The following is a 19572-nucleotide window of genomic DNA, read 5'->3' as shown; positions in this document are numbered from 1 at the left end:
ATTTTTATTTTTGTCCTTCATACATATTTGCCTTTACTTACCTCCCCAGCATGCTCTCCTGGCCCTATATTCACCTAGTGTAGTCACTTAACAATGTATATTGTCAGCTTCATAGTAGTGCTTTACCCTAAATACCCCCTAAAATGTTAAAAATTGTGATGTGTGCTTTAAATTCAGGCAGAGTGCCAGAGGTTTTTTTTTGGGGGGGTCCCAAAATCATTTGGAACTCTCCCTCCCCCCAACTGCTAACTCAGCTGATACCAATCCTCTATCTGCTGACTTTGCCAAACCCATATACACTATACCCACCTCTTTTGTGGTCAGATTTATGGAGGAATTCCCCGAAGCATGTAGTGCAAGGGCCTGCCTGAATACTTTTAAATGGTACTGTTTGAAGTTTTTGTATCCTATTATTATCTTGATAGGTAATAGCGGAATGTAAAAATGTGTACAGTGTGTATTTATATCTTTGTATTATGACACTTCTTACCTGTCCAGTGGGCTGCCAATAGTGTAAGTAAGGAGGGGATGGCCAAAGTAATACACATTATTTAGGCATTCATCTCTCAATGAAGCGGAGAGGGTTACCTGTCCAAAACATCTCTCCCCCCCTCGTAAAATTCACAAAATGGCCCATGAGGGGGGGGGGGGGTCTGATAAGTGAACCTTATACCTTTGTCTTTAAATACTCCTTAAAATAAATGTTATACTGATGTTGGCCAAGAATGTTTGTGTCTAATCTGCTTTCCATGTTTATGTGAAAAATGATTAATTTTATTTTCTTGTTTGACTCTACAGTTTCCTTCCAACCCACAGGAATGGCAGACTGTGGCCTCCCACTTTGCCCAGCAGTGGGACGTTCCTGACTGCGGAGGGGCAATTGATGGGAAACACGTCCACATCGTCCCACCACCCAACTCGGGGTCATAGTATTACAACTACAAGGGGTTCAATAGTATTGTGATGTTGGCGGTGGTGTCGGCTACTTACGAGTTCCTGTATGTGGAGGTGGGGAAGAATGGTCGGATGTCAGATGGTGGAGTCATCGCCCAGACGGAGTTCTGCAGGCGTCTCCAGAATGGCAGCTTGGACTTGTCACCTCCAGAAGACAATGTGGAAGGACTCCCATTCGTCTTCATTGCGGATGAAGCATTTGCGCTGGGGGACCATCTTATGCGGCCATTCCCTATGAGGACCCTCACCCCGGACCAGAGGGTATTAATTACCGGCTGGCCAGAGCCAGAAGAGTGGTGGAGAACACGTTTGGAATCATGGCCAGCCGGTTCCGCCTATTTCTTACACTCATACATATGACGGAGTATAAACTCAATCATATCATCCTGGCGTGCTGTGTGATCCACAACTTTTTACGGAGAAATTCAGTGAACTATGCTGGCTCAGTTGGGCCTGAATCCGGAATTCAAGTAAATGAACCAACCCTGACGGCACTTGAAGCTGGCTGTCCTGGCTTGCCCCCCCTGAATACTTTGCGGGTAGGGGGCCATCAATATGCCAGACAATGTCTGATACATGTTTTAAATAAAAAACAAATTTTAAGTACTAAAATATTTGCTGACATTTACTGCTTGTCTTTCTTTTAGCTGACCCTGACATAACTGAGTCCTGAAAATGGCGTGATTGTGTAACATTAGAAAGCACTGTTGGGTGTTATTTACTAAAGGCAAAGACACTTTGCACTACAAGTGCACTTGAGACTGCACTTGGAGTGCAAAGTGGATTTGCCCTTAGGAAATAACCCCCATTGTCACAGAAACCAGCAATTTTACCACCAAAAAATTTTAGAAGCATTGAAAGAAGAATCCACACATTCTTGTTTAACAATCTTTTTAATACAAGCACAATCACATTGTGCATTTCTCAAAGGTTTTTAAAACAAACCAACATGTTTGTTGTATAACCATTTTTTGGGTCACATTATTAAAAGTAGAAATGTCCATTTACGGTAAAACAGGCATGTTTAAAACCAACAAGAAATACACAAATCTGGAACTTACAAAGTTCAACTTTGTTATAAATTGAAGGCAATATCAGACATGAGTATTTATAAACTGTGTTTGATATTGCGTTCTGATGGGGTGAAGTCACCCCTGGAAAAGCCAAATTTTGAAGATGCACACAAATTGCCGAATGTCAACATGTGCTAGCTGCCATCATGGGGGATCAATGGACGTGCTTTGTGGGTGCAACCCCTTCCTCTCAGCTACTTTATTATTGAGGAAGGGGTTGTACCCACAAAACGCTTACATTGATCACCTGTGATGGCAGATAGCACATGTTGACACACTGTGTGCATCTTCAAAATTTGGCTTTTCAACACTATGTAAAAAAAAGGTGCAACAATTTTTTGTGGAAAAAATGCAAACTACATTAGGGATTTCGAGGGGTTTTAAACTCTCCCTAAAACATCAACGATGTTCTTCATTTTGTTTTTAACATCATTAATTTTTTTCTGGATGTTTTCTAAGTCCCTATTACACCCCATGATCTCCCCAATCAGGATCTGGGCACTCTCACTGGTGAAATGTCCTTCATCCACAACATCACAATCACCTAAAAATATAGAAACAAAAACACACCATGTATTATAAATATGCCGGCATCCATCTCTTACCTGAGCCTGTGGTCGCAGACACTCACCTGTTGTGGTGACAATTTCCACCACGTCTCCCTCCTCCTCCTCCTGTTGACTGTGGGGGATTTCCCCTTCTTCCGGAGGTGGGGAGTCTGTTGTCTCCTCGGATGAGTGGTGTCCTCCGAGTCTTTTCTCTCCTATGTAAAAAAAAAATAGGTATACTTAGCACACAGATATTTGATGGCAGAAATAGTAATATGAAACATTGCTTGGAAGTGGGGTACAATTGTCTATTTTGGCAGAGTTCCAAGATGAAGAAATATTTTTTTCATTGGTCAAGCTTGAATACTTACCTGTTTTGTACAAGCTTCACAGATGGAGTCACCCCTATAGTATACACTGGAGCACCTGTGTGGGGCCCCCTAATAAAAAGGGTGTTCTGGTGTCCCACACTAGTGCTCCAGTGTCCAGATGTGTAAACAGCTGCTGAGCGTCCTCTCCTTACACAGAATCTAGTTTGCATTTCATTCTAGTTACCAACCCATCTAGACACCAAAATTATTTGACGAGAAGTAGGCTAGCAAAAATGTATACAAATGCATATGTCCAAAACATTGTGTTTTCTATGCCGAACGAACAATGTTTCCTACGAACGAATAATGTGCCCATGAAAGTTGCCATTTTAAACTGTACAACAGTTAAGAAAAACACATGGAGCAGCACGAACGTTAGAAGAATAAAGAATAGGAACACATCACAACTACTTACTTTTTTACAGCACTCTCTTGATCCTTCTGTACTGCTTGTGCTCCCTTAATTTGAGGTCCGACCACCACTTCCTGAGTTGATCTTTCAATCGTCGTACCCCAAAATTCTTCTGCAGACTCTTCACATCTTTCGCCATGATCTTGGCCTTTCTGACATTGGGGTTGGGGTAAGGTCCATACTTCCCATCATAGTCGGTCCTCTTCAGGATGTCGACCATCTCCAACATCTCCCCAAAGGACATATTTGAGGCCTTAAATCGTGTCCTCCGGGATCGGGACGTTTCTGGCTCTGGGCTTTCCTCCTCCTCCTCGTTGCTGTAATTAGCACGCACCTGCTGTGTCTTTGCCATGTGCTCTTCCTCACTGTGCCGAACGAGAAGGGGGCAGGGAATAGACTAGAAAGAACGTCGGGTGGGCGGAGTTTCACGCATGCGCAGTGTATATAAAGCGTAACACGCGTGCGTAGTACGTACGATCTGTGAGCGGAGGAAGGAGTTTTGGAAGCGCCGATCGTGATAACGAAGGTAACATTTAAACTTGGGCCTATACTGATTCTAGATTGAGGCCTATATTGGGACAAGATTAGGAGACTTTAGCCTGACATTAGGGTTTGTCTTGTGTTGTGTCTTGCAGATAAAAAGGATGGCTTCAATGACCACAATTTCCTCCCCCTGTTCATAGACAAATACAGGGAGCTGCCCTGTCTGTGGCAGGTCAGACACCCCCAATACAACAATAAACAAAAGAGGCAGGCAGCGCTGGAGAAACTACTGGAGTTGGTGAAGCCGGTGGTCCAGAGAGTGACCAGAAGACCAGAGAGTGATGGCCCTGGGTTCAGTCTGGTCTGACAAAAGATGCAGCCTCTAGTATGACCACAGCCTGGGGACATACATGTCATCTGCTGCTGTTCATGATCTCTTGGACTTCTGGACCAGATTGAACTCCCTTAGGCCCCTTTTACACCGGGGCGGTGGGGGCGTCGGCGGTAAAACAGCGCTATTTTTAACGCTGCTTTACCGTAGTTTTTGCGGCGGTATTCGGCCGCTAGCGGTGCGGTTTTAACCCCCGCTGGCAGCCAAAAAAGGGTTAAAACCGCTCGCATAGCGCGGCTATAGCCGCGGTATTGCCGCAGTATAACCGCGCTGCCCCATTGATTTCAATGGGCAGGAGCGGTGAATACACCGCTCCAAAGATGCAGCTTGCGGGAGTTTTTTTCTTCTCCTGCCAGCGCACCACTTCAGTGTGAAAGCCCTCGGGCTTTCACATTGAACAAACAGTAGAGGCTGTTTTGGGTCGGTTTGCAGGCTGTATTTTTAGCGCAATAACGCCTGCAAACCCGCCCCAGTGTGAAAGGGCTCTTATATATGGACTCCTCAGGCCAACAATTTTGCAGTTAAATAATTGATGTGTGCCCTGGGTGCCAAAGGCTTCGCCAATTTCTGCTGTTTCTCCAGCGTTGCCTCCCTCTTTCCTTGGTTATGAGCCCTTAATACATTTTTGGTTTGATTTATTATACTCGCCTATGTGTGGTTTCCTTCAAAAAGGACAGTTTGTTTGTGAGGAGACAGGTACATTTCAAATATACAATGTGAAATTAACAAGAGACATCAACACCAAGCAATCTCCTTGAGATTAAATAAGACAAGATAATAATGGTGTTGTGGTAACTTTATACACACAAAACACCCCCAAAAATATTCTGGAGTTAAAAAAAACAAACAAACAAAAAAAACAACAAAAACACAAGATCAGGCTTGAAAAAAATACAAACCTAAAAAAAGTTTGAAATTTTTTAGTCAGATGTGACAAATCAAAATATAGTGATGAAATCACGATAAATAATAAAGAAAGAAGTTTGTGAGAACTCTGTGTGAATATGAGCAGCAAAAATACTTCATTCTTCTCGCATTATAAAGAAGAAGAGAGCGCGCTGCATTAAACAATTTCAAACATTACACCGTGACGAAAGTGCTATATCCATTGCGAACGCTAATTTTACCAGACCGAGCAGTTCCGTCTCAGAATTTCTTCTGAGCATGCGTGGCACTTTGAGCGTCGGAATTGTCCACACACGGTCGGAATTGACGCGATCGAATTTGTTGTTGGAAAATTTTATAGCCTGCTCTCAAACTTTGTGTGTCGGAAAATCCGATGGAAAAAGTCAGATGGAGCCCACACACGGTCGGAATTTCCGACAAGCTCCGATCGCACATTTTCCGTCGGAAAATCCGACCGTGTGTACAGGGCATTAGTGTAATTTGTTCCCCATAGACAGGCTTCGGATAACACCCGCAACTTATCGCACCTAATACCCCTTTCACACTGAGGGGATCAAAAAGTGCCCATAAAACATTGGTTTCTTTTTAGCAACGTTTTTGCTGCGTTAGCGGTGCGCCTTTTCTAAGGTCACATGACGTTCCAAGTCTTGCCACAGATTCTCAATTAGTTTTAGGTCTGGACTTTGACTGGGGCATTCTAACACATATATTATAACACATAAGAATACAAATATTCTTTGATCTAAACAATTCCATTGTAGCTCTGGCTGTATGTTTAGGTTTGTTGTCCTGCTGGAAAATGAACCTCCGCCCCAGTCTCAAGTCTTATGTAGACTCTAACAGGTTTTCTTCTAAGATTGCCCTGTATTTGGCTCCATCCTCCCATCAACTCTGACCAGCTTCCCTGTCCCTGCTGAAGAAAAGCATCCCCACAACATGATGCTGCCACCACCATGTTTCACGGTGGGGTCGGTGTCTTCAGAGTGATAGTATTAGTTTTCCACCACACATAGCGTTTTGCTTTAAGGCCAAAAAGTAAAATTTTGGTTTTATCTGACCACCTTCTTCCACATGTTTGCTGTGTCCCCCACAGGGCTTCTCACAAACTGTAAACGGGACTAATTATGGCTTTCTTTCAACAATGACTTTCTTCCTGCCACTTTTCCATAAAGGCCAGATTTGTGGAGTGTACGACTAATAGTTGTCCTGTGGACAGATTCTCCCACCTGAGCTGTGGATCTTTGCAGTTCCTCCAGAGTTATCATGGGCCTCTTGGCTGCTTCTTTGAACGCTTTCCTTGCCCGGCCTGTCAGCTTAGGTCAGTGGTTCTCAACTCCCATTCTCAGGACCCACCAACAGGCCAGGTTTGCAAGATAACTGAAATACATCACAGGTGATATAATTTTCTGCTCAGTGATTGCAGTATTCTAGTCTGCATCTCTCCAAGGTAATACTTAAAACCAGGCCTGTTAGTGGGTCCTGAGGACAGGAGTTGAGAACCACTGGTTTAGGTGGACGGCCATGTGTTGGTAGGTTTGCAGTTGTGCCATACTCTTTTTATTTTCCGATGATGGATTGAACAGTTTTCTGTGAGTTGTTCAAAGCTTGGGATATTTTTTTTATAACCTAACTGTGCTTTAAATTTTCCCACAACTTTGTCCCTGACTTGTCTGGTGTGTTCCTTGGCCTTCATGATGCTGTTTGTTCACTAAGGTTTTCTAGCAAACCTCTGAGGGCTTCACAGAACAGCAGTATTTATACTGAGTTTAAATTACACACACTTCACACTTTTCACATATTTATTTGTGAAAAATGTTGAAACCCATTTATCATTTTCCTTCCACAATTATGTGCCACTTTGTGTTGGTCTATCACATAAAATCCCAATAAAATACATTTACTTTTGCTTGCAACATGACAAAATGTGGAAAATTTCAAGGGGTATGAATACTTTTTCAAAGCATTGTAGGTGCAGGCGAAGGATACAGGAGCACCGCTGCCAGCTGCCTGTCTAATTCTATTCTATTCTGCTGCTGTGGATCATTTATAAATCACTGATTTTTTTCGGCCCACAAATTTTTGTAAAATATTCAATGTGGCCCTCAAGGGGAAAAGTTTGGAGACCCTTGGTTTAGATCAAAGCATATTCATGTGTTACAATGGCCTAGTCAAAGTCCAGACCTAAATCCAATTGAGAATCTGTGGCAAGACTAGAAAATTGCTCTTCACAGAGGCTCTGCATCCAATCTGACAGAGCTTGAGCTATTTTGCAAAGAGGAATATGCAAAAATGTCACTCTCTAGATGTGCAAAGCTGGTAGAGACATCCCCAAAAAGACTTGCAGCTGTAATTGCAGCTAAAGGTGCTTCTATTGACTCAGGGGAGCTGAATACAATGCACCCCACACTTTTCACATATTTTTTTGTAAAACATTTTCAAAAACATTTATCATTTTCCTTCCACTTCACAATTATGTGCCACTTTGTGTTAGTCCATCACATAAAATCCCAATAAAATACATTTAATTTTTTGGTTGTAACATGACAAAATGTGGAATTTTTCTAGGGGTATGAATACTTTTTTAAAGGCACTGTGCATGTGGGGAAATTGTTCCATGCTGAATTCCTCCATAGGAGGTGTGAGCTTGTTGTCCTGAAAGCTTACATCTGGAGATGTGAAACGTAATACTGAGGGAAAGTGACATCTTTGCGAGAAGTATTTTGTCCACAGAGAAGTGGGCTACTTTATTTGGAGAGAATGGTAGAGACTCATAGAAAAGGAAGGTCATCCCTGTGTTTGAGCACCCAAACAAATTTTACAAGTTAAAGTGATTATACTTTACTGGTGCAAAATACTGACAAGGAACGCAGCACTTATTTACACGTCTGTGTGTACAGGCACATTGTAAAGGATGGACTGCATTTTAGAACAGTAAAAAAAAAATGCTGTTCTGATCTTTTTCAAGCTGCAGTGTGCAAGAGGCCTAAGAGTACCGTTTTCCTAGTCCATATGCTAGCTAACAATATTTTTTTTCAAACCTGCTGGCAGTGTCCCGGCTTCAGTGCACAAGTATATACAGTAAAAGTATCTAATTTTTTTGCTTGTAAATGTGCTTACAATGTATGTTCAATTAGTTAAAAAAGTAGCAAAGGCCAAGGAGCTCTAAGGCCCCTTTCACACGGTCGGACCGTTTAGGTCCGCCTGCCAGTTTTGACGGCGGACCTGAACGGGCGCTCCATGCTAGCCTATGGAGCGACGGATGTCAGCGGAGACATGTCAGCTGACATCCGACCCGTTCCGATCCGCTAAAAGCAGACGGATGCCTCTACGTTCGGATCCATCGCTATCGGATCTGGTGAGATCTGATGAAAACGGACATGCTGCCCATTTCTCATCCGATCTCTCCATAGGCAGCAGCGGCGCCTGACAAGCCCCTCCCCGCTCAGTGAGCAGAGAGGGACCTGTCATCCGCCGGCTCAGCGGAGATCAGCGGAGAGATCTCCCTCTGAGCCGGCGGACCGAGGCGAACTCTGTGGAAGCGGATCCGCCTCGTGTGAAAGGGGCCTAAATAGGGTGAACTGTTGCAAGCGGTCCTGATAATAATCTGAGCATGTACAGAGTAGCAATAGTGAATACTAGGAATTTCTGACAATAGTGTTGCCGCTCTGCATTGGGGACTCTGTGGAACTGACAGGGTCACAAGCTAATTAAAAACATACATTAGACCTATAACAGGACTGAACAGCAAACGGTCATGTGTGGTCATTTCACAGCTAATAACTTTTCATAATTAAGGATTACTGATATTTTAAGTAAAGTTGTAGGAAAGCCAAACCCAGAGTTGGCAGCCCTAGATGTTACTGCTTCTCAGCTGGGAAGCAGCTCGTCTAGTAGAGGTGGTTTATGTAATGCAGGAAGATCTAGACATTGTGGTGCTGATAGGCGATTTGTCATTGGTGTACAACATATATGCTGAAGATAATTTACACTTACATTTAAAGTTGTCCACTGTGCTAGGGAAGAGGTTTATAGGAAGGGGGAGAGTCAGAAAATAAAGGGAAAGATGGGTCATGCACTAGAGAAGGGTAAAAAAGGTAAATTATGTTGGGAGGGTTATGACAGGTGATATAGTAAAAAGAGAGAAAAAAAATCCATTACACACTTTCTTTATCTCTGTTCATGTAAAAGAAGGCCGTGGAGCTCATGTACAAAATGAGGATAGTATAAAAAATAATTTTTGAAATAAACCACAATGACAAAAAATTAATATTGTTCAGGAACAGACAAAATAAAGGTGAATACACACATGGACCTTTATGTCTGATACTAATACGTAAAGTTCAGCTTTACTTTTATAGCAGGGAAGTTTATTTGAAGGTTTATTAAAGGACCACATACAAGGCTATTTTGCTAGAAAACAATATCATAAGCAATTGCCAGCACAGATTTTCATACAAAGTTTGCTAAATAATATTTACTCTGTAGTGTATTGTGTTTACCAGACAAATTCTTGTTTGACAAAAGGTGGCCTTTATATTTAATGTCTGTGTTTTGATCCACCTATATATCTGAAAAGCAATTTTCACACCTGAAGACTGTGTTAAGTCCAACTGAAGCCGTCTTATAGCAGACAGTTAAGTAGCATGTGTGCAGCTAAAATAAGAGGCTGTAACCCTAAAAAAAAAAAAAATCCTGTTTCCTTATAGAAGGTTAAACAGCACAGAGCTTGTGCTGTCTAATCTGTCCCTTTCTGTGTTGTAAAAAGCATGGTTGACCCTGCCTGTTCCTGTGTCATGTCCACCTATGTACACTGACCACAGTAATCACAGCTGCTGATCCATGATACCGTGGTCAGTTTACGTGCCTCTGTCATCCCACTGCTCTTCTCTCCCTCTCCCTCCCTGCCTGTCAGCTCCTGTGTGAGGCTGTGAATGATCTCTTCCCCTCACCTCCTGCAGCTATTAGTAGCTGGTAATAAAGTCAAAGAAGGATTACTACCAGCCCCTCTGTTCTACTAAGCCATATTACACTGTGTACATGTTTGTATAAAATTATGCCTCTAAATACCTTATTTTAGATCTTTTCTGATCGGTCACGTGACCTCTGGCTGCTCTCCTCACCCACTGTAAGGGCTACAGTTGGTGGGGCACGATGGACAGCACAGCGGTCACGTGACCTCCCGGCTGAACCCGGACGGGGATCTCAGCCCCTTCCAATGTAGCCCTTAGATCGGGGGGGGAGAGGAGAAAAGATCTGAAAGAAGGTATTTACAGGCATAATTTTGTACAAACATGTACATAGTGTAGTATAGCTTAGTAGAACAGAGGGGCTGGCAGTAATCTTTTGTTGACTTAACAACCACTTTAACTTCCTATAGGCCATACATAGCACAACTTAGAGGTGAAACAAACGGACATCATTGACTTTAACCCCATTAGCAGTACAATTATGAGTGGCAAAATTGGAAATAAACTATATAGTTAGTGTTTACTGTCATGCTTGTTGTGTAATACTTGTGAATTGACACTTAATGTGGAAAGGGTTGCCAACCCTGTTTTGCAGTGTTATTTCTTATAAAAATATAGTTTGTGCATTTAGTAACACATTCAGCCTTATTTTTAAGCAATCAGTGGAGTTCACTAGAACTAGCTCTCCTAAGCCCTCAGTCACACCGTTGCAACATGCGATTTACAAATCGCACACCTGAAGTCACTTCTAATGTCTTTCTTTGGCACCGTCATAGGTGCAATTTCAAGTAGCGCGATTTGAGAAATAGTTCCTGTACTATTTTTTTGGACATTTTGTGTGGGACTTGCATTGACATCTGTGTCGCAGATGAAATCACACTGTCCTGTGACTTTAAAATCACTCTGAAGTAGCACGATTTCAATGCTGCATTCAGTGTGAACTGGGGCTGGAAGTCTGTTCCACATTTTTACAATTCATACTGTAAAGAAGCCTTTCTGTATTGTCAGGACAAGAGGGGAAACTGGCATCTCCCACACAGTTTGTAACCTTGAAATTCCCTTTATTGCTCAGCAAACATAAAGAAACCCAGGCTTTTCTTTTTGGCTTGCATGTGAACAAGCCAATAACAGCAGACAGAAATTTACTTTAGCTTCAGCTGCTTCTGCCTCAGAACTCCAGTGAAGGAACGTGCAGGTTTTTCCATTTGTGTGGTCTGTCAAAGGTGAGGCCAAGCTGCCAGAGTTCGGGATAAATCTCCTATAATACCCCGCAATCCTAAGACAGGCGCATACCTGCTTTTTTCAGAAGGCTTTCCCATCCCTAGCTGGGATGAGTGTCATCCAGGTCAGCTCCTCAGAATTCCTTATGTTGTCCCAGGACTTTATCATTGGCTCTGTGAAAACTTGTCAGGGCTATGTGCAACACAAATAGCATTCTGGCACACTGCCACAACCCCTCTGGCATGGCAAACACCATTTTTTTCGGAATAAGATCTAGTACCTTTTTGTTAAATCAGAGGGCGGTAATGTACCGGGCGTGACCTGACTATGGACATCACGTCTGCCATTTGGTCCTGCATTTACACAATGCATTCAGCTCCAATAGGACATAGCCTCTTGTTCCCACATCTCTTTGACCACCCAGCGATCCATGGGGGTCTCTCCCATAAACAAGCTCAAAAAGTGAAAACCCCATGGAATCCAGGAGTACCACTTGCATGGCAAGCAACAAATAAGAGAAGTGTGCATATATATATGTGTGTGTGTGTGTGTGTATATATATATATATATATATATATATTGTGGGAGATTAGCTCATGGGGATCACCTTTTCTGGGGAAAAAAGGTCCGCATGCAGGCAATTTCTTTAAAACCTGGTGGGTTGCCAGGTTTATTTAGCAGAGGTTTGCACAATAATAAAAACAAACAAAAAATAGTAAATCAAACCCTTGCCGTCCGGCGCATAACTATACAGCAGACTTTGAAAAAAAGGAAAGGAGGGTGGGACTTTATATGAAACATGCATCCCTGGAGATATCACGATACAACCCGATGGGGGGAGGAGGGAAGCGGAGGGGTCCAGGAGCGCATCGCAGCTCCCGGGACTGGGCATAACCCAGCCGGAGACCCAGTCCAAAACACACCAAGGCCCAGCAACCATACAAACAGCATAGCAGGTGGCCATAACAATAATGGTGATTGACACATGTCTGAGCTACTCTACACCTAAGGTATAGATATGATTCTAGTTGAACAATAAAAGCATAAGTGTTTGAATAACTGCACATCTGAGTTAGTATGACAATAGGAGGTACCAACATATAGATAGTAGGTAAGGATATGGGTGCATGCTTCCATCCCTGTTATGTATACAAAAAATATGAATAAAAACCTAAAACAACTAAGTGGGACTTTATATGAGAGTGCAAGGCATGTAAAGCCAGGCGCTTCCATCCCTAATAATTTGAAAAAAAGGAAAGGAGGGTGGGACTTTATATGAAACATGCATCCCTGGAGATATCGCGATATAAATGAAAGTGGACAATATTGGGTATAATTAAAATCATGAACATCAATAATATTGTAAAGCAGGTAATTAGCAATCACTGATTTATTGTATAAAGTATATAGTAGTAATAGTATTCACAAGATAAAATAATGACATCATAAGTTCATAATATAAACCGTAATAAAAACCAAATACAATTGGAATATATCAGTTATAACAGTGATGTTTATAGCATAATCCACTATTGATATAACAAGTTCATATTGTACATATGGTAAAAAAAAAACACACTTGCCACGAAACGTGTCGAGCCAATAGATGCCCTCTTGTTCATATTTATATATTAGTATCTACTGCCATATTTATTAATTGGATGGTACCAACAATTACAGTTACACTTTTTTACCAGGGAGACACGCTCCAATTAAAGTGTTTTTTTTTTTTTTTTTTTTTTTACCATATGTACAATATGAACTTGTTATATCAATAGTGGATTATGCTATCAACATCACTGTTATAACTGATATATTCCAATTGTATTTGGTTTTTATTATGGTTTATATTATGAACTTATTATGTCATTATTTTATCTTGTAAATACTATTACTACTATATACTTTATACTATAAATCAGTGATTGCTAATTACCTGCTTTACAATATTATTGATGATCATGATTTTAATTATACCCAATATTGTCCACTTTTTCATTTGTATCGTGATATCTCCAGGGATGCATGTTTCATATAAAGTCCCACCCTCCTTTCCTTTTTTTCAAATTATTAGGGATGGAGGCGCCTGGCGTTACATGCCTTGCTCTCTCATATAAAGTCCCACTTAGTTGTTTTAGGTTTTTATTCATATTTTTTGTATACAGTGTGGAGCTGGTCCCTGACAGCCACAAAACATGTGGTAAAGCAAACCTTCTTTTTAAGTCCAAACTCTCTCTCTCTCTACATAAAGATGGCCTAGGCTATAAGAAGATTACCAAGACCCTGAAACTGAGCTGCAGCAGGGTGGCCAAGACCATGCAGTGGTTTAGCAGGACAGGTTCCACTTCGAACAGGCCTTGCCATGGTCCACCAAAGAAGTTGAGTACACATGCTCAGCGTCCTATCCAGAGGTTGTCTTTGGGAAATAGACGTATGAGTTCTGCCAGCATTTCTGCAGAGGTTGAAGGGGTGGGGGGGTCAGCCTGTCAGTGCTCAGACCATACGTCGTCCACTGCATCAAATTGGTCTGCATGGCTGTCATCCCAGAAGGAATCCTCTTCTAAAGATGATCCACAAAAAAGCCTGTAAACAGTTTGCTGAAGACAAGCAGACTAAGGACATGGATTACTGGAACCATGTCCTGTGGTCTGAAGAGACCAAGATAAACTTATTTGGTATAGATGGTGTCAAGCGTGTGTGGCGGCAACCAGGTGAGGAGTACAAAGACAAGTGTCTTGCCTAAAGTCAAGCATGGTGGTGGGAGTGTCATGGTCTGGGGCTGCATGAGTGCTGCCGACACTGGGGAGCTACAGTTCATTGAGGGAACCATGAATGTACTGTGACATACTGAAGCAGAGCACGATACCCTCCCTTCAGAGACTGGGCCGCAGGGCAGTATTCCAACATAATGATCCCAAACACACCTCCAAGTCGATCACTGCCTTGCTAAAGAAGCTGAGAGTAAAGGTGATGGACTGGCCAGGCATGTCTCCAGACCTAAACCCTATTGAGCATCTGTGGGCCATCCTCAAAGGGAAGGAGGAGGAGCGCAAGGTCTCTAACATCCACCAGCTCCATGATGTCATCATGGAGGAGTGGAAGAGGACTCCAGTGACAACCTGTGAAGCTCTGGTGAACTCCATGCCCAAGAGGGTTAAGGCAGTACTGGAAAATAATGGTGGCCACACAAAATATTGACACTTTGGGCCCGATTTGGACATATTCACTTAGGAGTGTACTTACTTTTGTTGCCAGCGGTTTAGACGTTAATGGCTGTGTTGAGTTATTTTGAGGGGGCAGCAAATTTACACTGTTATACAAGCTGCACACTCACTACTTTACATTGTAGCAATGTGTCAATTTTTCAGTGTTAAATATTTACAAAAATGTGAGGGGTGTACTCGCTTTTGTGAGATACTGTTTGTATTCCAATATTATATTTCAGTTGCTCCTTTTAATCTGAATGCTTGATGTTGCTAAACTTAAGTTGTGAAGATCCCCAAACATTTACTTCCTTGAATTTTGTGACACCTATTCACCCCGTGAATAAGCACTGCTGTCTCAGAATTCACAGTGCCTGTTGCTGAGAGGAGGGGTTTCAGTAGGTGGAGTCAGTACAGGAATCATTGCTTGCAGGCAGCAAGGTACCATGGGACACATAGTCCTTAGAAATTGAAAGTGAACATGAAAGTGAGATGTTCTGGTATGGTGGGTCGGCAACACGTTGATCTCGATCTGGACTTGCCAACTAGATATCATGGAGCATGGGCAGGTTTTAGGTTGCAGGCCACATCCGAGGGCTCCGTGGGCCATGGGTTGAGCACCCGTGCTCTAAACTATATCCACCTAAAGGCTTAGAAGACTGGGTTTTAGAGTCTCTCTGGTTCAAATTGGGTAACTGAAGTTACAAAATGCAAATTAAGTAAGAAGCTCTGTAGCTTTAGTTTGCCCTAGATGAGGATCTAGGTCACCGAGGATCTAGATGAGATCTGGTCACTAGAGGAGCCCTTTATACTAAAATCCTTCTATGGGTTGCCCCTTACTATTACTCAATCACAGAACTCGGATCAAGGTTTACATCTGATTTCCCCCTGACACCTGTGCTGTAGTGTGCGGGTGCAAATACAAGATCTGTAGATATGAATGGAACAGCGTAAGCCATATAAAATGTTTGGGATAAAAGTAGCCCTCTATCAGGATCGCAGACTCGCTAAATTCAAAATCAGTTGCCAGTGACCAAAATACACAATCGATAAACAAAGCATTCACACCTCTGCGTTTTGAGTCAAGGGCAGATTTTCCGTGATTCTACCGTGATTTCAAAACGCTCAGGTGTGAATGACAAATTGCAGAACGCACATTTGAGATGCCATTCATTTGAATGGCACCTAAAATCGCAGTGCTTTTGTGCTGCGATTGTTGCGATGCTATCGTGGCAACCCGCATCACGTGAAGTTTGTCACCTTCCAAAAATTTAAATTTGTTGTGGCAGAACTGCACTGCGATTTTAGGTGCCATTCAAATGAATGACATCTCAAATGTGCGTTCTGCAGTTTGTCATTCACACCTGGGCGTTTTGAAATTGCGGGAAGAATCGCGGGAAATCTGCCCGCGATTCAAAATGCCCAGGTGTGAATACAGCCCAAATGCTGCCTGCTTAACCATCAGATACTGAGCAATGGAGCGGGTCCAGGAGAGGGAACAGAACTCAGCATGATACACATCGAAATGTTATAGAAAAGAATAGAAGAGGCGTGTCGATGGCGTGTTTCTGTAGAAAGCAGTCATAGCAAAGTCTCTGCAAAAGTCTGTGGGCTGTCAATTAACGTCACTACTGGTGAGTCTTATAGATACTTACATTTTGTAGCAACGCTAATTTTTATGTATCTGCTTCCTCTAGGAAGACTCGCGTGTTCTTCGTGTGAAAGTCATTGCAGGGATTGGATTGGCAAAGAAAGATCTTTTAGGAGCAAGGTAAACTAATCTTTTCTGTTAACATATTCAGTTTTTGTGTCTGGAGTTTCATTTATTTTGTTCCGATTCCTCACAGTTAGGATAGAGGTGGGAGTAACAAAAGAACAGAACATAGTATTAGGATATAAAGCTGTAGTTAAAGCGGGGGTCCACCTATCTATCGTTTTTTTTTTTTTTTTTGGAGTTCATTCACAAACTTTTCTTCTCATGATTATCTACTCACATGTTCTGTGTAATAAGTCAGATTTTGTTGTAAAGAATAAGTTATAAAATTCACTGAAGGCGGTTTCCATCTTCATTGTGGGCATTTGAAGCCCACAAGCATGTATTTCCTGGATGCTGTGAATGCTGTGCTCCCAGCATTCACCAAGATGTTGTGATGACGCTGTTGCACAATGCATGCTGGGAAGCCTGAGACTAGCTCCCAGGGGACTGTGGGAGGTTTGGGAGAGGCTAGAAACACGCCTACTCCCATGGGAGGAAAACCAGGAAGTGCTAAGAAGATTAGAAAAAAAAAGGTAATTACGGCGATTTAAATTTTTTTACACAGCATGTCAGCATCTAGGCAAGCAAGAGAATGCATAGAGATAATGTTCAAAATTTGGGTGGAACCCCGCTTTAAAATGAAGTAATGCACCTTAAAGTAAACCTAACCTGACAATAAACAATTTCTAAGTTAACCACTTGACAACTGGGCACGTAAACCCCCTTCCTAACCAGTCCAATTTTCAGCTTTCGGTGCTCTCACATTTTGAATGACAATTACTCAGTCATGCAACAATGTACCCATATTTTGTCCTTTTTTTCACACAAATAGAGCTTTCTTTTGGTGGTATTTAATCACCGTTGGGTTTTTTATTTTTTGCGCTATAAAAGAAAAAACACTGAAAATTCGGTAAAAAAAATGAAATTTTCTTTGTTTCTGTTATAAAATTTAGCAAATTAGTAATTTTTCTTCGTAAATTTTGGCCACAATTTATACTGCTACATATCTTTGGTAAAAATAGGTACAAATTGGTGTATATTATTTGGTCTTTGTGAAAGTTATAGAGTCCAAAAGCTATGGTGCCAATATCTGAAAATTGATCACACCTGAATTACTGACGGCCTATATATATTCTTGAGACCCTAACATGCCAGAAAAATACAAATACCCCCCAAATGATCCCTTTTTGGAAAGAAGACATTCCAAGGTATTTAGTAAGAGGCATGGTGAGTTTTTTGAAGTTGTCATTTTTTCCCACAATTCTTTGCAAAATCAAGATTTTTTTTTTCTTTTTTTTTTTTTCACAAAATTGTCATATTAGCAGGTTATTTCTCACACACAGCATATGCATACCACAAATTACACCCCAAAATACATTCTTCTATTACTCCTGAGTATGGCGATACCATGTGTGTGAGACTTTTACACAGCGTGGCCACATACAGAGGCCCAACATGCACGGAGCACCTCCAGGCATTCTGGAGCACCCAGGCCAATTCTGACATTTCTCTCCTACATGTAAAAATCATAATTTATTTGCTAGAAAATTACATAGAACCACAAAACATTAGAGAATACAATGGCGGTTGTTGCAACTTTTTATCTCGCACGGTATTTGCGCAGCAATTTTTTGAACGCTTTTTTTGGGGAAAAAACAGTTTTGTGCTTTAAAAAAAAAAACAAAACAGTAACGTTGGCCCAATGTTTTTGCATAATGTGAAAGATGAAGTTACGCCGAGTAAATAGACACCTAACATGTCACCCTTCAAAATTGCACACACTCGTGGAATGGCGCCAAACTTCGCTACTTAAAAATCCCTATAGGTGACGCTTTAAAGTTTTTTACTGGTTACATGTTTTGAGTTACAGAGGAGGTCTAGGGCCAAAATTATTGCTCTCGCTCTACTGATCGGGAAGTGTCATGACGTCACTTCCCGTTTACTCGGCTGCCAATGGCGCCGAATTTAAAAAAGTACACAGTATTCAGAATCGCCGTTTTCGGCGATCTGAATACTTTGAAGTGTAAAGGAGGGATGGGGGGGTCTTTTAGACCCCCCATCCCTCCATAAAGAGTACCTGTCACCACATATTACTGTCACAAGGGATGTTTACATTGCTTGTGACAGCAATAAAAGTAAAAAAAAAAAAAAAAAATTTTAAACACAATTTATAAAGTACAAAAATAAATAAAATAAATAAAAAAAAAAAAAAATTTTTTTTTAAAGTGCCCCTGTCCCCGCGAGCTCGCGCAGCGAAGAAAACGCATACGGAAGTCGCGCCCGCATATGTAAACGGTGTTCAAACCACACATGTGAGGTATCGCCGCGATCGTCAGAGCGAGAGCAATAATTCTAGCCCTAGACCTCCTCTGTAGCTCAAACCTGGTAACCGTAAAAAATTTTTAAAGCGTCGCCTATGGAAATTTAAAGGTACCGTAGTTCGTCGCCATTCCACGAGTGCGTGCAATTATAAAGGGTGACATGTTTGGTATCTATTTACTCGGCGTAACATCATCTTTCACATTATACAAAAAAATTGGGGTAACTTTACTGTTTGGATTTTTTAAAATTCCTGAAAGTGTCACTTTGCGTTTAAAACACCGCTGCACAAATACCGTGTGATAAAAAATATTGCAACAATCGTCATTTTATTCTCTAGATTCTCTGCTAAAAAAATATATATAATGTTTGGGGGTTCTAAGTAATTTTCTAGCAAAAAATACGGATTTTAACTTGTAAACACCAAATTTCAAAAATAGGCTTAGTCATGAAAGGGTTAAACTGACCCTTTACAACCCCTTTAACTGTGCAACAGGTTAGTAGCCTTTTAGTGCCTACTGGTACCTGTGTTGGTGTTCAAATCCATTTCTTTATCCTGGTTCAGCCCCCTTGAACCTAGATCCAGGCTGCACATGTAGATTCCACTTCTGCCCTAGTCAAGATTACCCCTGACCTTCCTGGTTTTATGTCTCACTCGTGGAATTGAACCGGGAATTGCCAGAACTTCAGTGGGAAGTAGCATGTCTTAGTGCCAGGATGGGGTGATAATTAAAGTGGTACTAAAGGCAATTTTTAAACAAATGAAAATAATAAACCTGTTATATTCACTTGCTCTGTGAGCCATGGAGTGGGTCCACCTTCTCTTCTGGGGTCCCCCACCAGTGCTCCTAGCTCCTCCTCTTCTCCGTGTGCCACCTTTTTCTTTGCCCATAAAGGGTGGCCGTCTGCCCACACCAGTTTTTCTTTTGTCCCCGCTCCAGACACCTTTAAAAAGAATTAAAAAATTT

At 41.7% G+C, this 19572-nt stretch overlaps 1 protein-coding gene across 2 annotated transcripts in view; it reads left to right on the top strand.

Annotated features, from left to right (window-relative positions):
* NEDD4 (NEDD4 E3 ubiquitin protein ligase) overlaps positions 1–19572 on the top strand; it is a 319479-nt gene that overhangs the window by 13269 nt on the left and 286638 nt on the right. For both annotated transcript variants that reach the window (XM_073618773.1, XM_073618772.1), the window contains exon 2: positions 16227–16300. In XM_073618773.1, coding sequence (XP_073474874.1) covers positions 16227–16300 — 74 coding nt within the window. The remainder of the gene's footprint in view (positions 1–16226; positions 16301–19572) is intronic.

The sequence above is a fragment of the Aquarana catesbeiana genome, linkage group LG03 (assembly GCF_042186555.1).
Source record: "Aquarana catesbeiana isolate 2022-GZ linkage group LG03, ASM4218655v1, whole genome shotgun sequence".
Lineage (NCBI taxonomy): Eukaryota > Metazoa > Chordata > Amphibia > Anura > Ranidae > Aquarana > Aquarana catesbeiana.
Note: the sequence above shows the minus strand (reverse complement) of the source record. Positions and strands in the feature narration are given on the sequence as shown.